The 18,101-nt window shown below is 47.6% G+C and overlaps 1 protein-coding gene and 1 pseudogene across 10 annotated transcripts in view; both read left to right on the top strand.

The window, feature by feature from the left end:
• The window catches only part of LOC100596883, a 56,969-nt pseudogene extending 53,807 nt beyond the window's left edge, over positions 1-3,162 (top strand). The window contains exons 101-103 of the transcript XR_004033112.1: positions 315-445; positions 1,942-2,092; positions 2,988-3,162. The product of XR_004033112.1 is annotated as an SCO-spondin (transcript). The remainder of the gene's footprint in view (positions 1-314; positions 446-1,941; positions 2,093-2,987) is intronic.
• Positions 3,163-7,489: 4,327 nt separating this feature from the next.
• ZNF862 (zinc finger protein 862) overlaps positions 7,490-18,101 on the top strand; it is a 29,104-nt gene continuing 18,492 nt past the window's right edge. For 7 of the 9 annotated variants that reach the window (XM_030826110.1, XM_030826115.1, XM_030826116.1 and 4 more), the window contains exons 1-4: positions 11,690-12,985; positions 13,731-13,842; positions 15,277-15,381; positions 16,846-17,543. In XM_030826110.1, coding sequence (XP_030681970.1) covers positions 12,941-12,985; positions 13,731-13,842; positions 15,277-15,381; positions 16,846-17,543 — 960 coding nt within the window. In that variant the 5' untranslated portion in view covers positions 11,690-12,940. Of the gene's footprint in view, positions 7,569-9,641; positions 9,683-11,689; positions 12,986-13,730; positions 13,843-15,276; positions 15,382-16,845; positions 17,544-18,101 lie in introns of those variants that run through there. The other 2 variants (XM_030826119.1, XM_030826118.1) reach the window with 2 other exon arrangements.

The raw sequence follows: 18,101 nt of genomic DNA on the forward strand, positions 1-18,101 counted from the left end.
CTCAGTCCCCTCAGTCCCCTCCTCCTGTGTCCCCTCCACAGTCCCCTCAGTCACCTCCTCCTCCTCCTGTGCCTCCCCCCACAGTCCCCTCTGTCACCTCCTCCTCCTCCTGTGCCTCCCCCCCACAGTCCCCTCTGTCACCTCTTTCTCCTGTGCCCTCCCCACAGTCTCCTCTGTCACCTCCTCCTCCTGTTTCCCCCTGCAGTCCCTCTGTCACCTCGTTCTCCTGTACCTTCCCTCCAACAGTCCCCTCGGTCACCTCTGCCTCCTGTGCCCCACCCCCACCTCCTGCCACTCAATGCCCTTCCCCACAGAAGAGCAGTCGCCCTCCTGCCAGCTCCTCACGGAGCTTCGAAACTTCACCAAAGGGACCTGCTACCTGGACCAGGTAGAAGTGAGCTACTGCAGTGGGTACTGCCCATCCAGCACCCACGTCATGCCAGAGGTGAGCCAGGGACCTGCTGTCCAGGCCAGGGGAATCATGTTGGCCAGTGGCCACCGAGGGCTGCCCTGAGCCTGGGACCTGGGCAGAGCCAGAGGCCATGAGGCACAAGGTGCTTCTCATGGAGATAACAGTGGAGTCGGGGAGGCAGATGGTCAGAGCTTTCCCCAAGGCAGTGGTGTGCACCTGCAGGTTGGCCCAGAGGTTTCACTGGGTGCCTGACCCCCTCCCACAGAGGTCTTCTGTGGCCCCACACCATTCCCAGAGTGTGCCCACTGTGCCCCTCAAGGCAATGAGCCAGGAGCCCAGCAAAGAAAGGCATGGAGGAGCTAAGCTAGCCTCTGACATCAGAACCCATCACACGGTGCATGAGAGCTCTGCCAGAATGCACTTTCTACAGATAGGATCACTGCACACATTTCCCGCAAGCTGTCCAAGCCAGGCTGGCTCTGAGTCTTGGACAGGTGGCTCCGCTCTGCGTTTGCCCTCTGTGGACCCAGAAGCCCCTGATCCTTAGGATCTTCCAAGGGGCTCTGTGCCCACCCTGACTCCCCTCAGCCTGAGCCTGATGAGCTGTGACCTGAGCTGCCTCCTGCCAGGGTCCTCTCTCCAGCTTCACTCACGCTACTCCCGCCTGCCCCTGGGCCCACCTCCCAGCACTCTGCGGCCATCCCTTCTGCCTCAGCCCACCTGGTTTATCTCATCCTGGAAGACAAAGATACTTTCCTACCTGGTCCCCAAAGACACAGCCCCTCAACTCTCGGCCGCTCTACGGCTCCCCCAGGCGCGCCCTGGACCTCCTGGAAATACTTTTCCAAATCACTTTCGTAATTTTTTTTTCACACTTCTAGAATTTTTAAAACATAGAGTGAGAAAAGAGAGAAAGTAATTAAGAGATTTTTTTTTTTTTCCTGAGGAAAGAAATTGATAGTGGGATAGAAATTGGAGGGAAATTTTTTCGCTGAATAACCTCTTGCAGTTTTTGAACCTGGCATTGTATGAATGTACTACCCATTTCAAAGTAAAATTATAAATAGAATTATACATAAAATTAAATGATATGCCCATCGGACTCTGATAGAGGTGCTTCAACCACAGTGCACAGGGATCTGCTTTGGAGTGAGAACTCACTTTGCACTTGGGATCAGAACTATGCAGTTAGAACTGACTTATTTGTAGTTTCATATATTCTAAGTCTGTCTGTCCAACTAGACTCTAAGCCCCTCGCAGTAGAAGTATGTCCTTCCCCCTGCAGCCAGGAGGCACTGATGGGAACATTAAAAGTATTCGTTTAACCTGTAGGTTGTTGGACATTCAGACAGTGGGAGTGAAGGAGGTGGGCTTCTTGCAAAAGGGGCGTGGCAGAGGCCCAGCCCCGCTGCTCAGTGAAGAGGGTGGGATCTGGCCCTCCCACCATCCCACCCCGCCTAAGATGGGAAAGGCCAAGGGAGGGGAGGAAACTCCATTTGGCCCCAGTTCACCCACTCCCTCTCGCCCAGGAGCCATACCTGCAGAGCCAGTGTGACTGCTGCAGCTACCGTCTAGACCCGGAGAGCCCTGTGCGGATCCTGAACCTGCGCTGTCTGGGTGGCCACACAGAGCCTGTGGTGCTGCCGGTCATCCACAGCTGCCAGTGCAGCTCCTGCCAGGGTGGGTCTGGGCAGGGAGGGGATGGGGCAGGAGCCCGGGCAAGGACCCAGTATTGTGACCCAGACCCAGGAACACACGTGTAGCTCCTCACTCCATCCTTCTTCCTTGAGTCCTTCCAGTCCACGTTTTTCCTTCTTCTCAGTGTTCTTGTTAATTTCGTCTCCTATCATGCATAAGCGTGGGTGTCTGGAGTAATTGCACCTAGTTCAAACCCCAGCTCATCTGTTTCCTTTGTTTCCTTGCTCAGCCTCCCTGACATCATCTTTTTTTTTTTTTTTTTTTTTTTTGCGATGGGGTTCACTCTGTCACCCAGGCTGGAGTGCAGTGGTGTGATCTCTGCTCACTGCAGCCTGGAACTCCTGTGCTCAAGTGATCCTTCCGCCTCAGCCTCCCGAGTAGCTGGGACCACAGGTTACAGGTGTGAGCCACCATGCCTGGCTAATTTTTCTTTTTCTTTTCTTTTTTTTTCTTTTTTTTTTTTTTTTTTGTAGGGATGGGGTTTCACCATGTTGCCCAGGCTGATCTTGAACTCCTGGGCTCGAGTGATCCACCTGCCTCGGCCTCCCAAAGTGCTGGGGTTACAGGCAGGAGCCACTGCACCCAGCCCCCTGACCTCATCTTTTAAGCAAGGCTGACATTGCTGTGCAGGCTTGTTGGGTGGACTTGGTGAGGGCACGCATGTGAAGTGGCTGGCAGGTGCCTAGTTCTGTTAAGTACCTGCCATATGATAACCTGAGGTCCCACTGTGTGGCAGATGAAGGGGAAACAGAGGTGGAAGGCACCCGTGCCGCCTGGGTGGAGCACAGTGGAAAGCCTGGTGTTGGCTCTGGGCGTCCTCCTGGCACCAGCCTGACCACTCTGCCTCTCTTACTAACCCGTCTCTCCTGTCCCCTAGGAGGTGACTTCTCAAAGCGCTAACAGGCTCCGCTGGGTGAGTCCACAGCCATCCCTCTTGTGATTGTGGGACTCAGTGGCACTGACCACGTCCTTCCACGCTCTCCCACCTGCCCCCAACTGGGGGCCCATGACTTGGCATTAGCATGTTCCAAATAAAGTGACACTGGCAACAAGTCCCTGTGCAGCGTCTCCATCCTGGGGCTCAGAGGGAAGAGGGAGGGTGGGCCTGAGTCCTGGCCTGGACCCATGTGAGGACTTTGTCTCCTGGAGACCTCTGCGCATCTGCTATGGACTCAGGATGGCATTCCCCTTGACTGGTGAACCTGGACAAGTCATTCCCATATCTGAGCCTCAGTTCCATCTGTAGCTGGACAGGGTTGAATGGAGCCTGAAGACCTCCCGTATTAGACGCCGCTAGTGTCCCAGGTCATATTCCTCCGCTACATGTGGGCTGATGTCTGCTTCTCTCTCTCCTTTTTATAACCTCCTTTTTTACAACACTGCTCTGCCCACCTCCCAATTGCTTTCCTTGTTTTATTCACCCCAAAGTCCTACCCTACCCTGTGAAGCCAGAGATAGCTAGCTAGAAGCACACTATTGAGATAAGTAATGGGGACAAAAATCAAAAGAGGCCGACTGTGCTGCCAAAGACTAGCTCATCCTGTTCCACGTCCCCATGGTCTCCATTCCTCCTCAGGAGACCAGGCCTCCCCATTTGTCCCTCAACATCACCACCTCTCATGCCATCCTCTCGTAAATCCCACAGTCTCACCCGATCCCCCACACCGCCTCTCCCTCCCAGATGCACACTGGGGCCTCTGAGACTCCACATCTGTCTTCCGTAGACTCTGCTCCATCGTCCCCATCTCCAAAGGCTTCTTCCACCATCATGTCATGACTGACACTAGCTCGCCCATCCCTTGAAGCCTTCACTTCACCTGGAAGCTGAGACTTCCTCCCACCTCCAGGCCAGGAAAAGAGATCCTTGTCTTCTGTGACGTTCATGTTTATTGTTTCTGGTGGGCCAGTTCTCCCTGTTCCTCCTGCAAAGAGCCCTCTTCCCGGGTTGTCTGAGCTACTCTGTAGTGACACCACCCTCCCTGACTCCCATCTGCCACCCTGGTCACTCCCTATCGTCCACAGAAGAATTTAACTCATGGCCCAGCATTCCTTTCCACCCATTTTCAGTGTCCATGTGGATACTCCACTCAAAATTCCGGCCTCACATTCTTTGCCTGCTCACCTACAATGACCTCCTCCACTCTGTCTTGGGAATCCACTCCTACGACTAGACCATTTTCAAAACCTCACAAATATTTACTTACCAATCGTAAACTCCCATCCCTCCAGCTGACTTGCTCTAGTACTCCACTGCTATAATTTATGGCTGCTTTTGTGATTTCAATTTCATTGACCCACCACTTTCTCACTTTTTTATTAGTCTCCTATCTTCCCTCGTGACACAGCTTAGGTTCATCGTCTATATAGTGATTCTCAACACCAACTGCACGTGAGAAGCACATGACATGAGGAGCTCTTAAAAAATATCAATGCCAGCTGGGCATGGTGGCTCACACCTATAATCCCAGCACTTTGGGAGGCGGGTGGATCACTTGAGCCTGGAAGTTTGAGATCAGCCAGGTATGATGGCACACTCCTGTAGTCCTAGCTACTCGGAAGGGTGAGGTGGGAGGATTCCTTAAGCCCAGGAGGTCAAGACTGCAGTGAGCCAAGATCACGCAACTGCCCTCCAGTCTGGGTGACAGAGTGAGACCCTGTCTCTTAAAAAACAAACAAACAAACAAAAACAAAAAAATTAAACAAATTTAAAAAATCAGTGCCCATGCCCCATCCTAGGCCTATTGAATCAGGATGTTTGAAAGGTCCATGGGTGATTCCAATGTGCAGCTGGAATTGAGAATCACTTTCCTACCATTATAATTACTCCAGTGCAAGTACTGTTCATTCCCTTGCTTTTCTGTGCCTCCTTCATACCTACCTGGCAATACTCCAAGCCAGGATGAAGCCAAATATCTACCCAACTTTCTGCTTATAAACAGAATTTCGCAGCTAGGCTTTTTTAAAACTGAAATTTGTGATCATAAACTTCAAATTGGCCTTTAATTCAAGGTTTGAGGTAAGCTCTATTTCCCATTCTCCAAGATGACTTGGTATACCTTCTATTCCCCACTTCATTTTCATGAGATGATCTTGCCTCAAAGAGACATCATCAGATGGAAATTCCCTCAGTAAATCTACAAACAAATGTACATCTACTCCATCTTCTTCTTCCCTCCTGGCATAATCAAAAGCGTTGCTATCCCGGCCAGACGCGGTGGTTCAGGCTTGTAATCCCAGCACTTTGGGAGGCCAATGCAGGTGAATCACTCAAGGTCAGGAGTTCGAGACCAGCCTGGCCAACACGGTGAAATCCTGTCTCTACTAAAAATACAAAAATTAGCAGGGTGTGGTGGTGCGCGCCTGTAGTCCCAGCTACTCAGGAGGCTGACGCAGGGGAATTGTTTGGACCTGGGAGGTGGAGGTTGCAGTGAGCCAAGATTGTGCCACTGCACTCCAGCCTGGGTGACAGAGCAAGACTCCATCTCAAAAAAAAAAAAAAAAAAGTGTTCCTATCCCTAGGAAGGGCCCTTGATACCCTGTTCCTAGACCCTCCTGATTTCTCAAGGACTTGGGTCCTTGCACTGTCCCCCTTTGAATCATCAGTTTCCTTCCTATTAACACAGAAACAAGATCTTGTGTGTCATATCTTAGTCCTACTGCTTTGATTCCCCATTTCCCCCTAGATACTGCTCCATTTTTCTTGGAAAGATGGAAAACCTTTTATGGAAAAATGTGTCAAAAGAATGATTTACCCTAGCTGTCCTCCAGTTTTTTAACCCCCAAAAGAGAATCTGTTATAAAGACATGGATAACTCATGGGCAGAAATATAGCTCTTCAAGGTAGTGATATAGCCGAGGTGGTGAGTGGCAGGCCACTTGGAATCCACAGAGTCCTCACTCTCTGCCTTCTCCTCCATATTTCTTGTGTCTCATTCTTTTTTTCAGTAATGCAGACTCCCCTACACTCCTCGAACAGAATTTAGGTCTATTCAACCTTGGCCAGGAGAGCAGAGCTGGATAATGGAAAACGCTTACTTGAAGCCTGTGTAACATGGTGAAACCCTGTCTCTACTAAAAATACAAAAAAATTAGTTGGCCATTGTCTTAATCTGTATGTGCTTCTGTAACAAAATCCCTAGAACTAGGTAATTTATAAATTATGGATACTTATTTCTCATGATTCTGGAGGCTGGGAAATCCAAGACCAAAGCACCAGCAGTGTCTGTGTCTGGTGAGAGCCTGGTCTCTGCTTCCAGGAGGGCACCTTGTTGCTCTGTCCTCACATGGCAGAAGGCAGGGGGCCGAAGGGCAAAGGGCCTAGCTAGTTCCCCCAGCACGCATGTGGTCACTAACACCTTCATGAAGGCACATCCCTGCCCTGGCCCCCTGAAAGTCTCTTTTTTTTTTTTTTTTTTTGAGACATGGTCTTGCTCTGTCACCCAGGCTGGAGTGCAGAAGCGCCATCCCGGCTTACTGCAGCCGCGACCACCCAGGCTCAAGTGATCCTTCCACCTCACAAAATTATTTTATTTTATTTTTATAGAGATGGGATCTCTCACTATGTCGCACAGGCTGGTCTCAAACTACTGGGCTCAAGTGATCCTCCTGTCTCAGCCTCCCAAAGAGTTGGTATTAGAGGTGTGAGCCACCGCACTCAGACAAAACTTCTTATAAGGACACTAATCCCACCATAAGGGCCTGACCCTCACGACTTCATCTAAACCTCCCAAACGCCCCATCTCCTGGGAGGGGAACACCGATCAGTCCATTGCACCTCCTTTACCTGGCAGACCCTACCTCTTGATTTAATTCTGTTCAGGCATCACTTCCTCAGGAAGTCCTTGACTAATCTCTCATATCCCCCACCGCTTCACTCTAAGGTAACAACGCAGGCTTTAATTCATGTTTTGTGCTTACCTCTTTCATGGCCCTTGTCTCTGTTTTGTAATTATCTGTTTCTGCTCTGATTCCCTAATAGATCGTGAGTTCCTTGAAGGCAAGGCCTTTGTCTCATTCAACTGTGTTCTCCCAAACCCTAGAACACGGCCTGACCCATGGTAGGCAACCAATGATACTTTCTGAGTGAATAGAACAAAAAGTATTGCCCTCCTTAATAAAAGAAAACCTAGAACTTCAAGCCTGACATTGGCCTTCGCGTAGCCCAATCAGAGCGCTTTGCCCTTGCTGCAGAGGACTAAAGGACGCCCCGCCGCCGTTGCCTAGTAACTATCGCCGGAGGAAGGAGGGGAGGGCCGCAAGCGCGCCGCCGGCGTCCAATCAGGACCTGCATTCCGGGAGCCAATAGCAGCTTCGAGAGCCGCTCACCTACAGCGGACTACACTTCCCGTCACGCCCCGCCGCCTGGGGCTGGGCAGTGGCCGTAAAGCTGTTCGCTCGGTACGGCGCGAGTCCCAGCTCAGCTCCTATCCTGGGTCCACCGGCGCTACCGCCCCCCGACGTGAGAGAGCGAAGTTCTCGGGCCGCGTTCACTCCCTGCCTGGGTGCCCTCCCCCTCCGGGAGCCTGGGTCCCCGGGGCGGTCGCGGCGGCTGCATCCTCAGGCCAGGCCGCGGGGGGAGGGGGCGGCACGGGCCTCCGAAAGCGGGGCCATGGAGCCCAGAGAGTCGGGGAAGGTAGGACTGGAAGGCCCGGGGGCCGCCCGCTCCCTCCCGAGGATCCCTGAGCCGGGCTCGGGCGAGGCGGGGCGGCTCGGGCGGAGGCCCCGCAGATGAGCCAGGCTTGCAGGGAAGCACTCGCCGGCCCGCCTTCTCTTCCCGCACTTCGGCGCCCGACCCCGGGAGGGTGGCGGAGAGGAGCGGACGCTCCCGTTCGGTGTCCGCGCATCCTCCCCGAGCTGGCGAGCGGCCGCTGGGTCGATGCTGGGTTGGGTGACCCCCGAGTGGAGCGATGCGAAGGTGCTTCCTGTTTCCCCCACTACCTTCCGCGTTTTGAAGAGGCCCGGCTAAGGCTTGGAGTCTGGATCGGACACCAGTGGGAGCTGCAGGGTGGGACGCTTGAGGGCTTGGCTCTGCCTAGATCCTTCTTCCCAATAAAGGGCTGAAAAGAGAGGGCATCTGGCATGCTTTTTGCCACTTCTGTTTCTAGGTTATATACTTCATGGAATATCTGGGCATTGCTTAGAAACCTGTTTCATAAATTGGCTTTGGGCAAGAGGCTTTGAGTTGGAAGAAAAGGTGGAAAGTGCGTGGGGGCGGAGTTCAGGGATTTGACGGGATTGCCAGCGCTTCCAGGCCGTGTCATCCAAGACCAGTGTGGTTGTGGGCACATTCGCTTGGAGACAGTGGCAGCCTCTTGGGACTAACATCCTTCTGGATGTTGTTTGCTGCCAGTTCTCGAGTATTGTTTCTTATTTGGCACAGAGGAGAACTCTCTCAACAAACGTTTTCGACTGTTTATTGAGTCCCTTAAAAAATTGTCCATTTAATAAACATTTGTGATCTGTGATTTGCATTGAACGAGATGCTGGAAGTATGAGGATAAATAGGAAATGATCACCTTTCTCAAGGAGCTCTCCTGCAGTTTTCACTTCAATAACTTGGACACGCCTGGAAGGGTTGTCCCACACGAAAAGAGAGAAAAGGATAATGAGGTTCTTTTGATGCTGTAGTTTTTCCTGGGAAAACTAGGAAGGACTCTGAATTTCAAAAGAGGTGATTTCTCGCATGAGCATCTCTTCCATCCTCCCTCCCTCCACAAGCTACAGTGATGCATGTTCCAGACACGGCACCTACAGAGTACATGGTCCAAGACAATAAAGCTCAACAAAACCCAAGGAAAGATGGAGCTTATGGCCCTTACGCTTTAGAAATATCCCGATTGGTTTAGATTGAACCTGAATTTGAATAAAGAGGAGCAAAATGTAGAGGGAAGAAGGATTATAAAATATTGGGATTGATATTGGAATCAGTGATTTGAAGTTGATTTCCAAGCTATTCTGTTTAGTCAGAGGCTTTCTTAGCCTTTAATGGGAGAAGAGAAATACGGTCATGCGCTGTATAACAAGGTTTCCATCAACACCGCTCTCACGTACAATCCCCTGAGACTACAGTGGAGCTGAGAAATTCCTATCACCTGGTGACATCTTCATGATCCCAACCCTGTGTAGGCTTAGGCTAATGTGTGTGTTTGTGTCTTAGTTTTTAACAAAGCTTAAAAAGTAAAAAAAAAAAAAAAATTTAAATAGAAAACCTCGTAGAATTAGAATATAAAGAAAAATACTTTTTGTTGATGGAATGGTTTGCTAGAAAATAAAAATACAAAAATATTTAAAGAAAAATATTGTACAGATGTACAATGTGTGTTAAGCTAAGTGTTATTACAAAAGAGTCAAAAGTTTGAAAAATTTATAAGGTAAAACAATTACAATAAGCTAGGGTTAATTTATTATTGAAGAAGTAAAAATTTTTAACAAATTCAGTGTAGCCATAGTGTGCAGTGTTTATAAAGTCTACAGAAGTGTCTAGTCATGTCCTAGGCCTTCACATTTCTCTCACCACTCGCTCACTCACCCACCCACCCAGAGCAACTTCCAGTCCTGCAAGCTCCATTCATGGTAAGTGCCCAATACAGATGTACTTTTTTTTTTTTTGTCTTTTCTACCATATTTTTACTGTACCTTTTCTATGTTTAGATACGCAAATACTTACCATGTGTTACAGTTGCCTACAGTTTTCAGTACAGTAACATACTGTGCAGGATTGTAGCCTAGGGGACAAAAGGCTATACCATATAGCCTAGATGTGTAGTAGGCTGTACCATGTAGTTTTATATAAGTACACTCTGTGATGTTCCACGATGACAGAACTGCCTAAGGACACATTGGCTAGAACTTATCCCTGTTGTTACGCAACGCATGACTGTACAAACATTTTGGGAGGTAGAGGAGAAACCTGATTCCGTGTCCTGTCCAACCACTAAGTGAAACATCAGAGACTGAAAATTTCACCCTTGATTATAATCTTGATTTTAGGGCATCTCAGAAAGGTGCTTGCCCTTCCCAAATATAGTTGTTTTCTAATATGGGAAATGAGAACTTCATGCAAGAATGAAATAAAGTAATTATAAAACCAACTGGCAGTGTAAGATGTGTTGCAAATGAGTGACAAGGAATAGCGGTGCTGTTCTGCAACTCCACTCCGAACAGCATTCTTATGGCTCAGAACTGGGAGACTACCTCGTGAGATAGTGGTTTGGTCTATTACTAGACCCTTCCTTAGGTGCTGTTTTGTGGTCTTTATTAACTAAGAGCCATCTTGGGCCATTGGATTGATATCCCACATTGAATGTAGGACCTCTTGCCTGTCATTGACAGAATAATGGATAAGGGTCAGACTTTTCCCCATCGTGTTCCATCCCATGATCCTGTTTTATTTTCTTCCCAACCCTTATCACTAAACAAAATTCTCATGTTTATTTATTTATTTACATATTGGTTGACTTGACTCTTACCTCCCCAGCTAGAACAGTGGAGCAGTTCCTGGCATTTAATAGGGTCTCAGGAAGAAATGCTCATAAAACAGCATCACCACAGGAGCCCTTTTGCTGCAAGGTGTGGGTGCTCTGAAGCACTGCAGCCCGCCACCTCATGTGCCTCCTAGGAGACTGTGCTGTTGTTGTCCCCAAAGAGAAGTCTGTATGTGTACTTGTTGCTGTATGTATTTGTTGCCTCAACGTTTCTGTTTCCTGGCCCTCTCTATCTTTCCTGTACAAGTGACTGATACTCCTTTCTCACTTTTTTCTGAACATGGTTCTATTATTACACTTGTATCTTAGTTGTCTGCCACCTCCTGATAGATTTTAATCTCATATCTTTGAATTACCATGCATCAAGCACATAGAAACACTTAAGTAATAAATGTGTGTTGAATGAAAAAATGAATTAAATGCCTATAAAATACTTTCCATATAACATGGTTGTGGGGAGAAGGGTGGTGTTGATGAAGGAAGTTATAAAATCAACCAAGCAGCATAGATTTCCTTAACACTGGACTCTAGGGGGGATATAAAGCCTTCCTTGCTCAGGAGAAGGATAAATGCTTGGGCCAGGTGGTTAGGAAATCCTTCCTGAAAGAGAATGTGAATTGCAACTTTATGTGTGGGTGGATTCTAAGTCGGTGGGAGGAAGTGGGCAGTCAGGATCTAAAGATTGGGAGTGTAGAGAGAGGAATGGTGCGAGATAGGCTGGGTGATTGCAATGATATGAATCTGGCTGGAGGAGACATTCCAAGTGAAGTGATGCACAGAGCTGTAGTTAGAAAGTGGGTTAGATTCAGACTGAGGGGGCTTTGGTGCTAGACTGAGAATTCAGACAGCTTTACCCTGTAGACAGTGACTGGGAACCGCTAAAATAGAACATCGAGAGATACTCTTTGCATTTCACACAGATGAGGAACTCCTCTTATTCATGCAGATTTGTGTTTTCTTTACATTGCAGTCACCTGGAATCAGAAGGCTCTTGCTATAATATTGCTTAAGAGAGATGCCAGGTGTTAGTGTTATCACTCTTGCTGGGAAGACACTATTATCCAAATGGACAGTCCTAGCCATGCTCCTCCTCAGGTGGAGCTAACGTGATGGGGGGGGGGGGGGGGTCCTTGGCCCTTATTATGCTCACCTGTGCATGCCCGGGAAGGATGGGCATGAAGAGCGATCCCGGCTGTCCTGAATCACAAGTGTTTTAACCTGCCCCAATCTGGACAGGCTGCCCTCCAGTCCTGGGATACAGCAGTCATCCTGAATCTGCCTTCAGCCTAATCTTGGGGTTGTCTTCAATGCTTCCTCACATTGGCTGTCCCTAGGTTGTATCTCATGGAGACTCCTGTTTGACTGCTTTCTTTTAGTGGAGCCTGTCTTCCAGTCGGTTTTGGGAAATATTTCATTTTGCTTTGGAAGACACTGTAGAGCAAACAGTTATTTAAATGTACACATTTGGCAGTACAATTCTATTTTTGTTTTTAAAACTTCATACATATTCATAGACTAAAGACTGGGAGGTTATATGGCAAATGTTAACAGGTTCTCAGGAAAGAAGGGTAATGAAAAGTAATTCTTTTTCAATAAAGGGGATATGGGTGATCTTAATACATTTTTTTCTGCTTATTTCTATTGTCCAAATTTTCTGCAGTCAACATAAGAATCTTATAATAGTGACCAGTAAGAATGATCGATATCATTTTCCTCAAGAAATGTCTACTGTTGAGGTTAAAATCGATATTTCACCTATTTTAAATGGCATGTTGCTATTTCCCAATGTTATTTTTCTTTGGAGTGAGAAATTTGTTTTTTGTTGATAATTTGATTTATTTCTTTTTACAATTTCTTTAACTAGGTAATGTTTTCATGGCACAAAACTTAAAATGATAAACATTTCTGCTTCTTTTTCTGTTGATTTTTTTTATAACACTTTGTTGCGTGGCTGCAGTACCTTACCTCTTTGATGGTATAGCTTGATGATAGTTGTTTAAGTTTTTTTCTCCATGCCTCCCCTCCATTTTCTTAGCAACCCATCCCCCCCCCCACCCCCCGCAAACCCAACACCTCCCATCTATTTTGGTCTCTATAGTCCCTGTTAGATCCTTTCCCCAAGTGTCTGGTAGTCCAGTCTGCTGACATTTAGTGGTGGAAGACCAAAAATCTAATAGCTCTGTGCTTGTGAGAGGGAGGACAGGCTTATCAGCCGGAGCCTCATGTAAAGGAACCTGGGGAGGCATTTGTTGGGGACAGCCCTCCCCTAGTTCTTGTTCCACTGGGCTGCCTGCCCACCCTCCCATGCTGGAGGTTTCCTGTGCTGGAAGATGCCAAGCCTTTGAGGATGCAGAGTATACCTTGGGCGGTTCTCTGCTTTGCCCACTGCCGGGTGAGGGTTTGATTTTCTTGGATCTGCTGAAGTGACTGCTTTTTCATCTGCTTCTCGGTTTCCAAGAGCGTATTGCTGTCATCTCCTTGTTGTGCCCCCTATTATAGTGGGGATTTTGTTTTGGGGAGGGGGTCTTTTAAATTCATGGGGAATAAACAAAATTAAATAGGCTTGTTTAATCTGCCATCTTCCTCTGGAACTCCTCCAAACACTTTCTGAACTCCCTACCCCACAGGGCTCCTTTACAAGCCACATGGGATGTAGATCTCAGCCCCAAAGCATTGCCTGTTTTCATCATCGACTTCATTCACAGACATAGTTCTAAATGACTTTCAGCTATTCCTAGAAATCAGACACATCTTTCTAAGTGAAGATTTACCATGTTGAAGGTTTACCATGTTTAAGGTTCCATGAAAGAATGGGCCCTAAGTTGTTGCCCAGCCCCTGGCTGAGAAGGAACGGGCGTGTGGGAGGCGGGTGAAGAGCATGCAGGGAGGGGACAGAGAAGCTCCTGAGCCAGCCTCCTTCATGGCTCAGTTTCGTTTCAGTGCGTGGCACTTCCCGGAAGAAACGAGTCTCGTTCTCACTGTGATCTGTACCCAGGTGGGGAGAGATGGGGTGTGGGCCATGCATGTAAATTGACAACACCCCTCCCCGTGTAGGGTGCCCTCAGGTGGTCAGGAACACTTTTGGAAGAGAAATCTAGGGAAGAGGGTGGTACTTAGTGCTGTCATTTTCCTTTCAGGCTCCTGTGACATTTGATGACATCACTGTGTACTTACTCCAGGAGGAATGGGTGCTGCTGAGCCAGCAACAAAAGGAGCTCTGTGGTTCTGACAAGCCGGTGGCAACACTGGGTATGGGTGCCCATCCACATCCCTGCCACCGTCAATCTAGATCAGCATTCCCAACCTCATCTGCGTCAGGAACACTGGAGAGAGTTTTCTGGAATCCAAGCATGTGTCTAGGCATCTTTACTCCTATCTGCTCCATCCTGTATCTACCTTAATTGCATGCAAATTCACACATCACCCTTTCTCTTCTTCCCTTAAAATGATCAAGAGAAGTGGGGCAATCTGGCAGGCCTGGGCTAGACTCCTGGGTCTGTCTCCTGGTGCCTCAGAATGCCCCAAGGGGCCAGGAGGGAAACTCGGAAACTAGGCCTGTGGATCTGTGGAGCCCGTAGGATGTTGGAGGTAGGAAGCAGTGGTGGCAAGAGCATCCCATTTACAATGTGGAAATCTGGTCTCAATCCCTGCTCTCCACTGGATACTTGAGTGCCTTTGGCCTTTTTAAGCCTGAATTTCCATCTTCTTAGGAAATTGTAGGGATTTGGTGAGATAAAACAGTTTAAGAGTTTGCACAAGTGTAGGTATTTTCATCTCTTTTATTTTTTGAATGCTCTTTCCTTTGATTCTTTGGGTAGACTTTCTGTGCCAAGGACAGAGGTGGTTGGTTGTATTTCAACATGTGTGTACACATATGCACTGTTTGCTGATTGCAAGTTGATGACTGTCTACCACGCCTGTCTTTTCTTATTTCATCTTGGCCCCTGTGTAAGGCATGGTAGAAGCAACATGTCTCAGCGTTTTGTGGGTGGAAGGATTGCAGCTGGGGTGAGTCTTCTGTGCCAGCTAAAAGAGTTTGAAAACCACTGATTCTTCCAAACCAGAAGCTGCAAAATAGCAGCTCATGGGCCAGATATGGCTCACTGCTTCGAGTTTTGTTTTGCTTTGTTTTTTGGCTTTCATTTCTTTTGTTTGGCTTCTTAAAAATATTTAAGTAAATTGCCAATATTTACTTATTAGGAGTTTTCACATAAGAATATGGATTTCTGGCATCTCTTGACAAACGGAACAGTGTGGCAGGGCTGAGCCTGCATCCTGAGTGGCAGCCCTTCTGCAGCTGAGTAGCTACTGTTCCCTTACGTCTTGCAGGTTGCCACAGCCTCTGCACTTGGCCTGGTTTCTTCTGTTATATTACCAGGCTGGCCCCTCTCAGCATTTGGGTTTTTGACCCATAGTTTTTATACCTGTTTAGCCTCCTTGTGCCCTCATTCCTTTCTCCTAGTCTCCTATTCTATTAGGGGCCTCACAGATAAGAGTTTCTAAATCACTGAACCACTGTGCTGAACCACCAAGACTCCTACTTTCCTCCTTGGCCCCTTATCTCACCATGCCGAGAGATGTCGCAGACAGATACCTCCTTCGTGTTGTGACCCGGAGCCAGGTCTTCATAGTGCTTTTCTCTCTCTCTCTTTATTTATTTATTTATTTATTTTTTTTACTCAGGACCAACTGTTGCCAATCCTGAGCTGTTCTGTAAGTTCGGACGAGGGCCAGAGCCATGGCTAGGCAGCGTCCAGGGCCAGAGGAGCCTTCTGGAGCATCACCCAGGTGAGTGTGGACCTGCACTCAGGGGCGGGTGCTTGGCTGGAGAGGGAGCAGGGGCAGCCCCAGGACTCCAGGCTCATCCTCTGCCCTTCCTATTCTCCACCAGCTGACACTGCTGTTCTTCTCCCAGGTGCCATCTGATTAATACCTAAATATACACACTGCCTCTAATGTCCTTCTCCAACCTCTCATCTCCCATTGTCTTATTTCTACCCAGGAGAATATGTTTATTTATAATTATTATAAGTTCCATGAAGGCATGACTTTGTCTTATTTACAACCATATTCCTAGTGCTTAGAACAATACCTGGCACCCAGCTGTTGCACAATAGATAATCACCGAATGAATGAATGAATGAATGAACAGCTGTCTGCTAAGTTCTAGGGATTTATCTTTTCTTTCCTCTTTTGATAAGACCCTCCTGTTCAGGGGTTGGCTTAGCCAGGCCAGATGACATCTTGGCATTATGTAAAATAACTGAGTTAACCCAGCCCCTACTGTGGGAGAAGAGGGAGGTGGGGAACAAGATCCTGTATGAATCAAATCACGGAAGTTTGTTTTCCTTTGTGATTTCTCTCAGACCACAAGGAGCTCTAGACAGCTTTGTGACTCTGGAAAGTATCATAGAGACAAATTTGTTTTGTTTCATTTCTCCTTGCTTGGCTCTTATTTTGAGCCTTCTGACTCTTATTAACAGCTTCACGCCCCTACAGTTTTGTAGAGCAGTCTGTTGGCCTGGAACAAAAAATGTTGAGTCCTCAGCCACCGGGCATTGGAACTTATGTTGGTGCATAAGAAATGGTTCCACAGGAGTTAGAGTCGTTTGAGTTGCATTTCACCTAAGTGAATAAAGAAACTTCTAGTTCAGCTTGAAGAAGGAAGATGTGAGGTCATGAGAGTCCTCATCCGTTTGAAGGTTTATGTTATAAGAGAGGAATTAGACTTGACTTTCTCTTGAGGACTAGGTCAGCATCCAGTACTTTGAGGTAGAAGTATTCGAAGATAGATTACAGCTTAAGGAAAACTACCTGGGTACCAAAACTGCCTGCCCAGGAGGTGTAGGTAGCTCTCTTGCCCTGGAGTTGCGGTGTGTGGCTTTAGTGATCTTTTTTAAATCCTATATTCTATTATGTCAGTGTTCTTATCCATAAATAAATTTTGACTCCTGAAGATTGTATGTTTCATAGATCAGATTGCAAAGATTTCCTTTTGGCCGGTTGTATCTGTCCTTTAAATTCAAAAAACAAAAAGGAGGGGGAGGGTTCCGTAAAGCCCATCCCTTTGACTTTATTCTGGATTAGGTGAGGGAAGGGCCTGCAGACTTGGCCAGGACTAGAAGAAAATTCAGGTGTGTGTGTGTGTGTGCTTTCCGCCTTTCATATTTGATGTACCTCAGAGCCCCTGTGAGTTGCAGTGGCTCTAACTATAGGATTTTAAAGCAAATCCCTTCTGTCTCTTCTCTAAAGGAAAAAAACAGATGGGCTACATGGAAGAAATGGACGTGCAAGGTCCCACCAGGGAGAGTGGACAGTCCCTCCTGCCTCAGAAGAAATCCTACCTTTCCCACCTCAGTACAGGCAGTGGACACATTGAGGGAGACTGGGCAGGAAGAAGCAGGAAACTTCTGAAGCCCCGGTCCATCCAGAAGTCATGGTTTGTGCAGTTTCCGTGGCTGATCATGAATGAGGAGCAGACGGCTCTGTTCTGCTCTGCTTGCCGAGAATACCCCTCCATCAGGGACAAACGGTCAAGACTAATAGAAGGTTATACGGGACCATTCAAGGTGGAGACTCTCAAATACCACGCCAAGAGCAAGGCCCACATGTTCTGTGTCAATGCCTTGGCAGCAAGGGACCCCATCTGGGCAGCCCGGTTCCGGAGCGTCAGAGACCCACCTGGAGATATCCTGGCCAGCCCGGAGCCACTCTTCACTGCAGATTACCCCATATTCTATCCCCCAGGGCCTCTGGGAGGCTTTGATAGCATGGCTGAACTCCTGCCAAGCTCAAGAGCTGAACTAGAGGACCCTGGGGGGAATGGAGCAATTCCCGCAATGTATCTAGACTGCATTTCAGATTTGAGGCAAAAAGAAATCACTGATGGCATCCACAACTCCTCAGACATTGATATTTTATATAATGATGCAGTAGAATCCTGCATTCAGGTAATACGTTTATAATGATTGCTGTATCTTACAGAGAAGGATTCTATACTGAGAACAATGTATATCCATGCTGATGATGGAAAAAAGAATACTAGCGATAACCCACTGCTAACATCATAATGTTCGCATATACCAACATGCTTATCATGGACTAGGCATTGTTTTAGATGCGTTCCATGTATTATCTCATTTAATGTGGACAACAACCCTATTATTATCATCTCGTTTTTGCAATTAACATAATTAGTGAGATAGGACATTTCTACTTCTGGTATAAAGGAAACAATCATCTTTATTCAGAATCAAAAATAAACACAGATCTCAAGAAATAGCCTGCAACCACAAAATCACAGAGCTCTTAAATAGTCAATATTTAAATTTGTTTTGTTTAAGAGACAGGGTATCGCTCTGTCACCCAGGCTGGACTGTGGTGTGATCATAGCTCACTGCAGCCTTTACCTCCAAGGCTCAAGCAATCCTTCCCACTCAGCCTCCCAAGTAGCTGGGACCACAGGTGTGTGCCCCCACACCTGGATAATTTTTTATTTTTCGTAGAGA

This window comes from Nomascus leucogenys, chromosome 13 (genome assembly GCF_006542625.1).
Source record: "Nomascus leucogenys isolate Asia chromosome 13, Asia_NLE_v1, whole genome shotgun sequence".
Lineage (NCBI taxonomy): Eukaryota > Metazoa > Chordata > Mammalia > Primates > Hylobatidae > Nomascus > Nomascus leucogenys.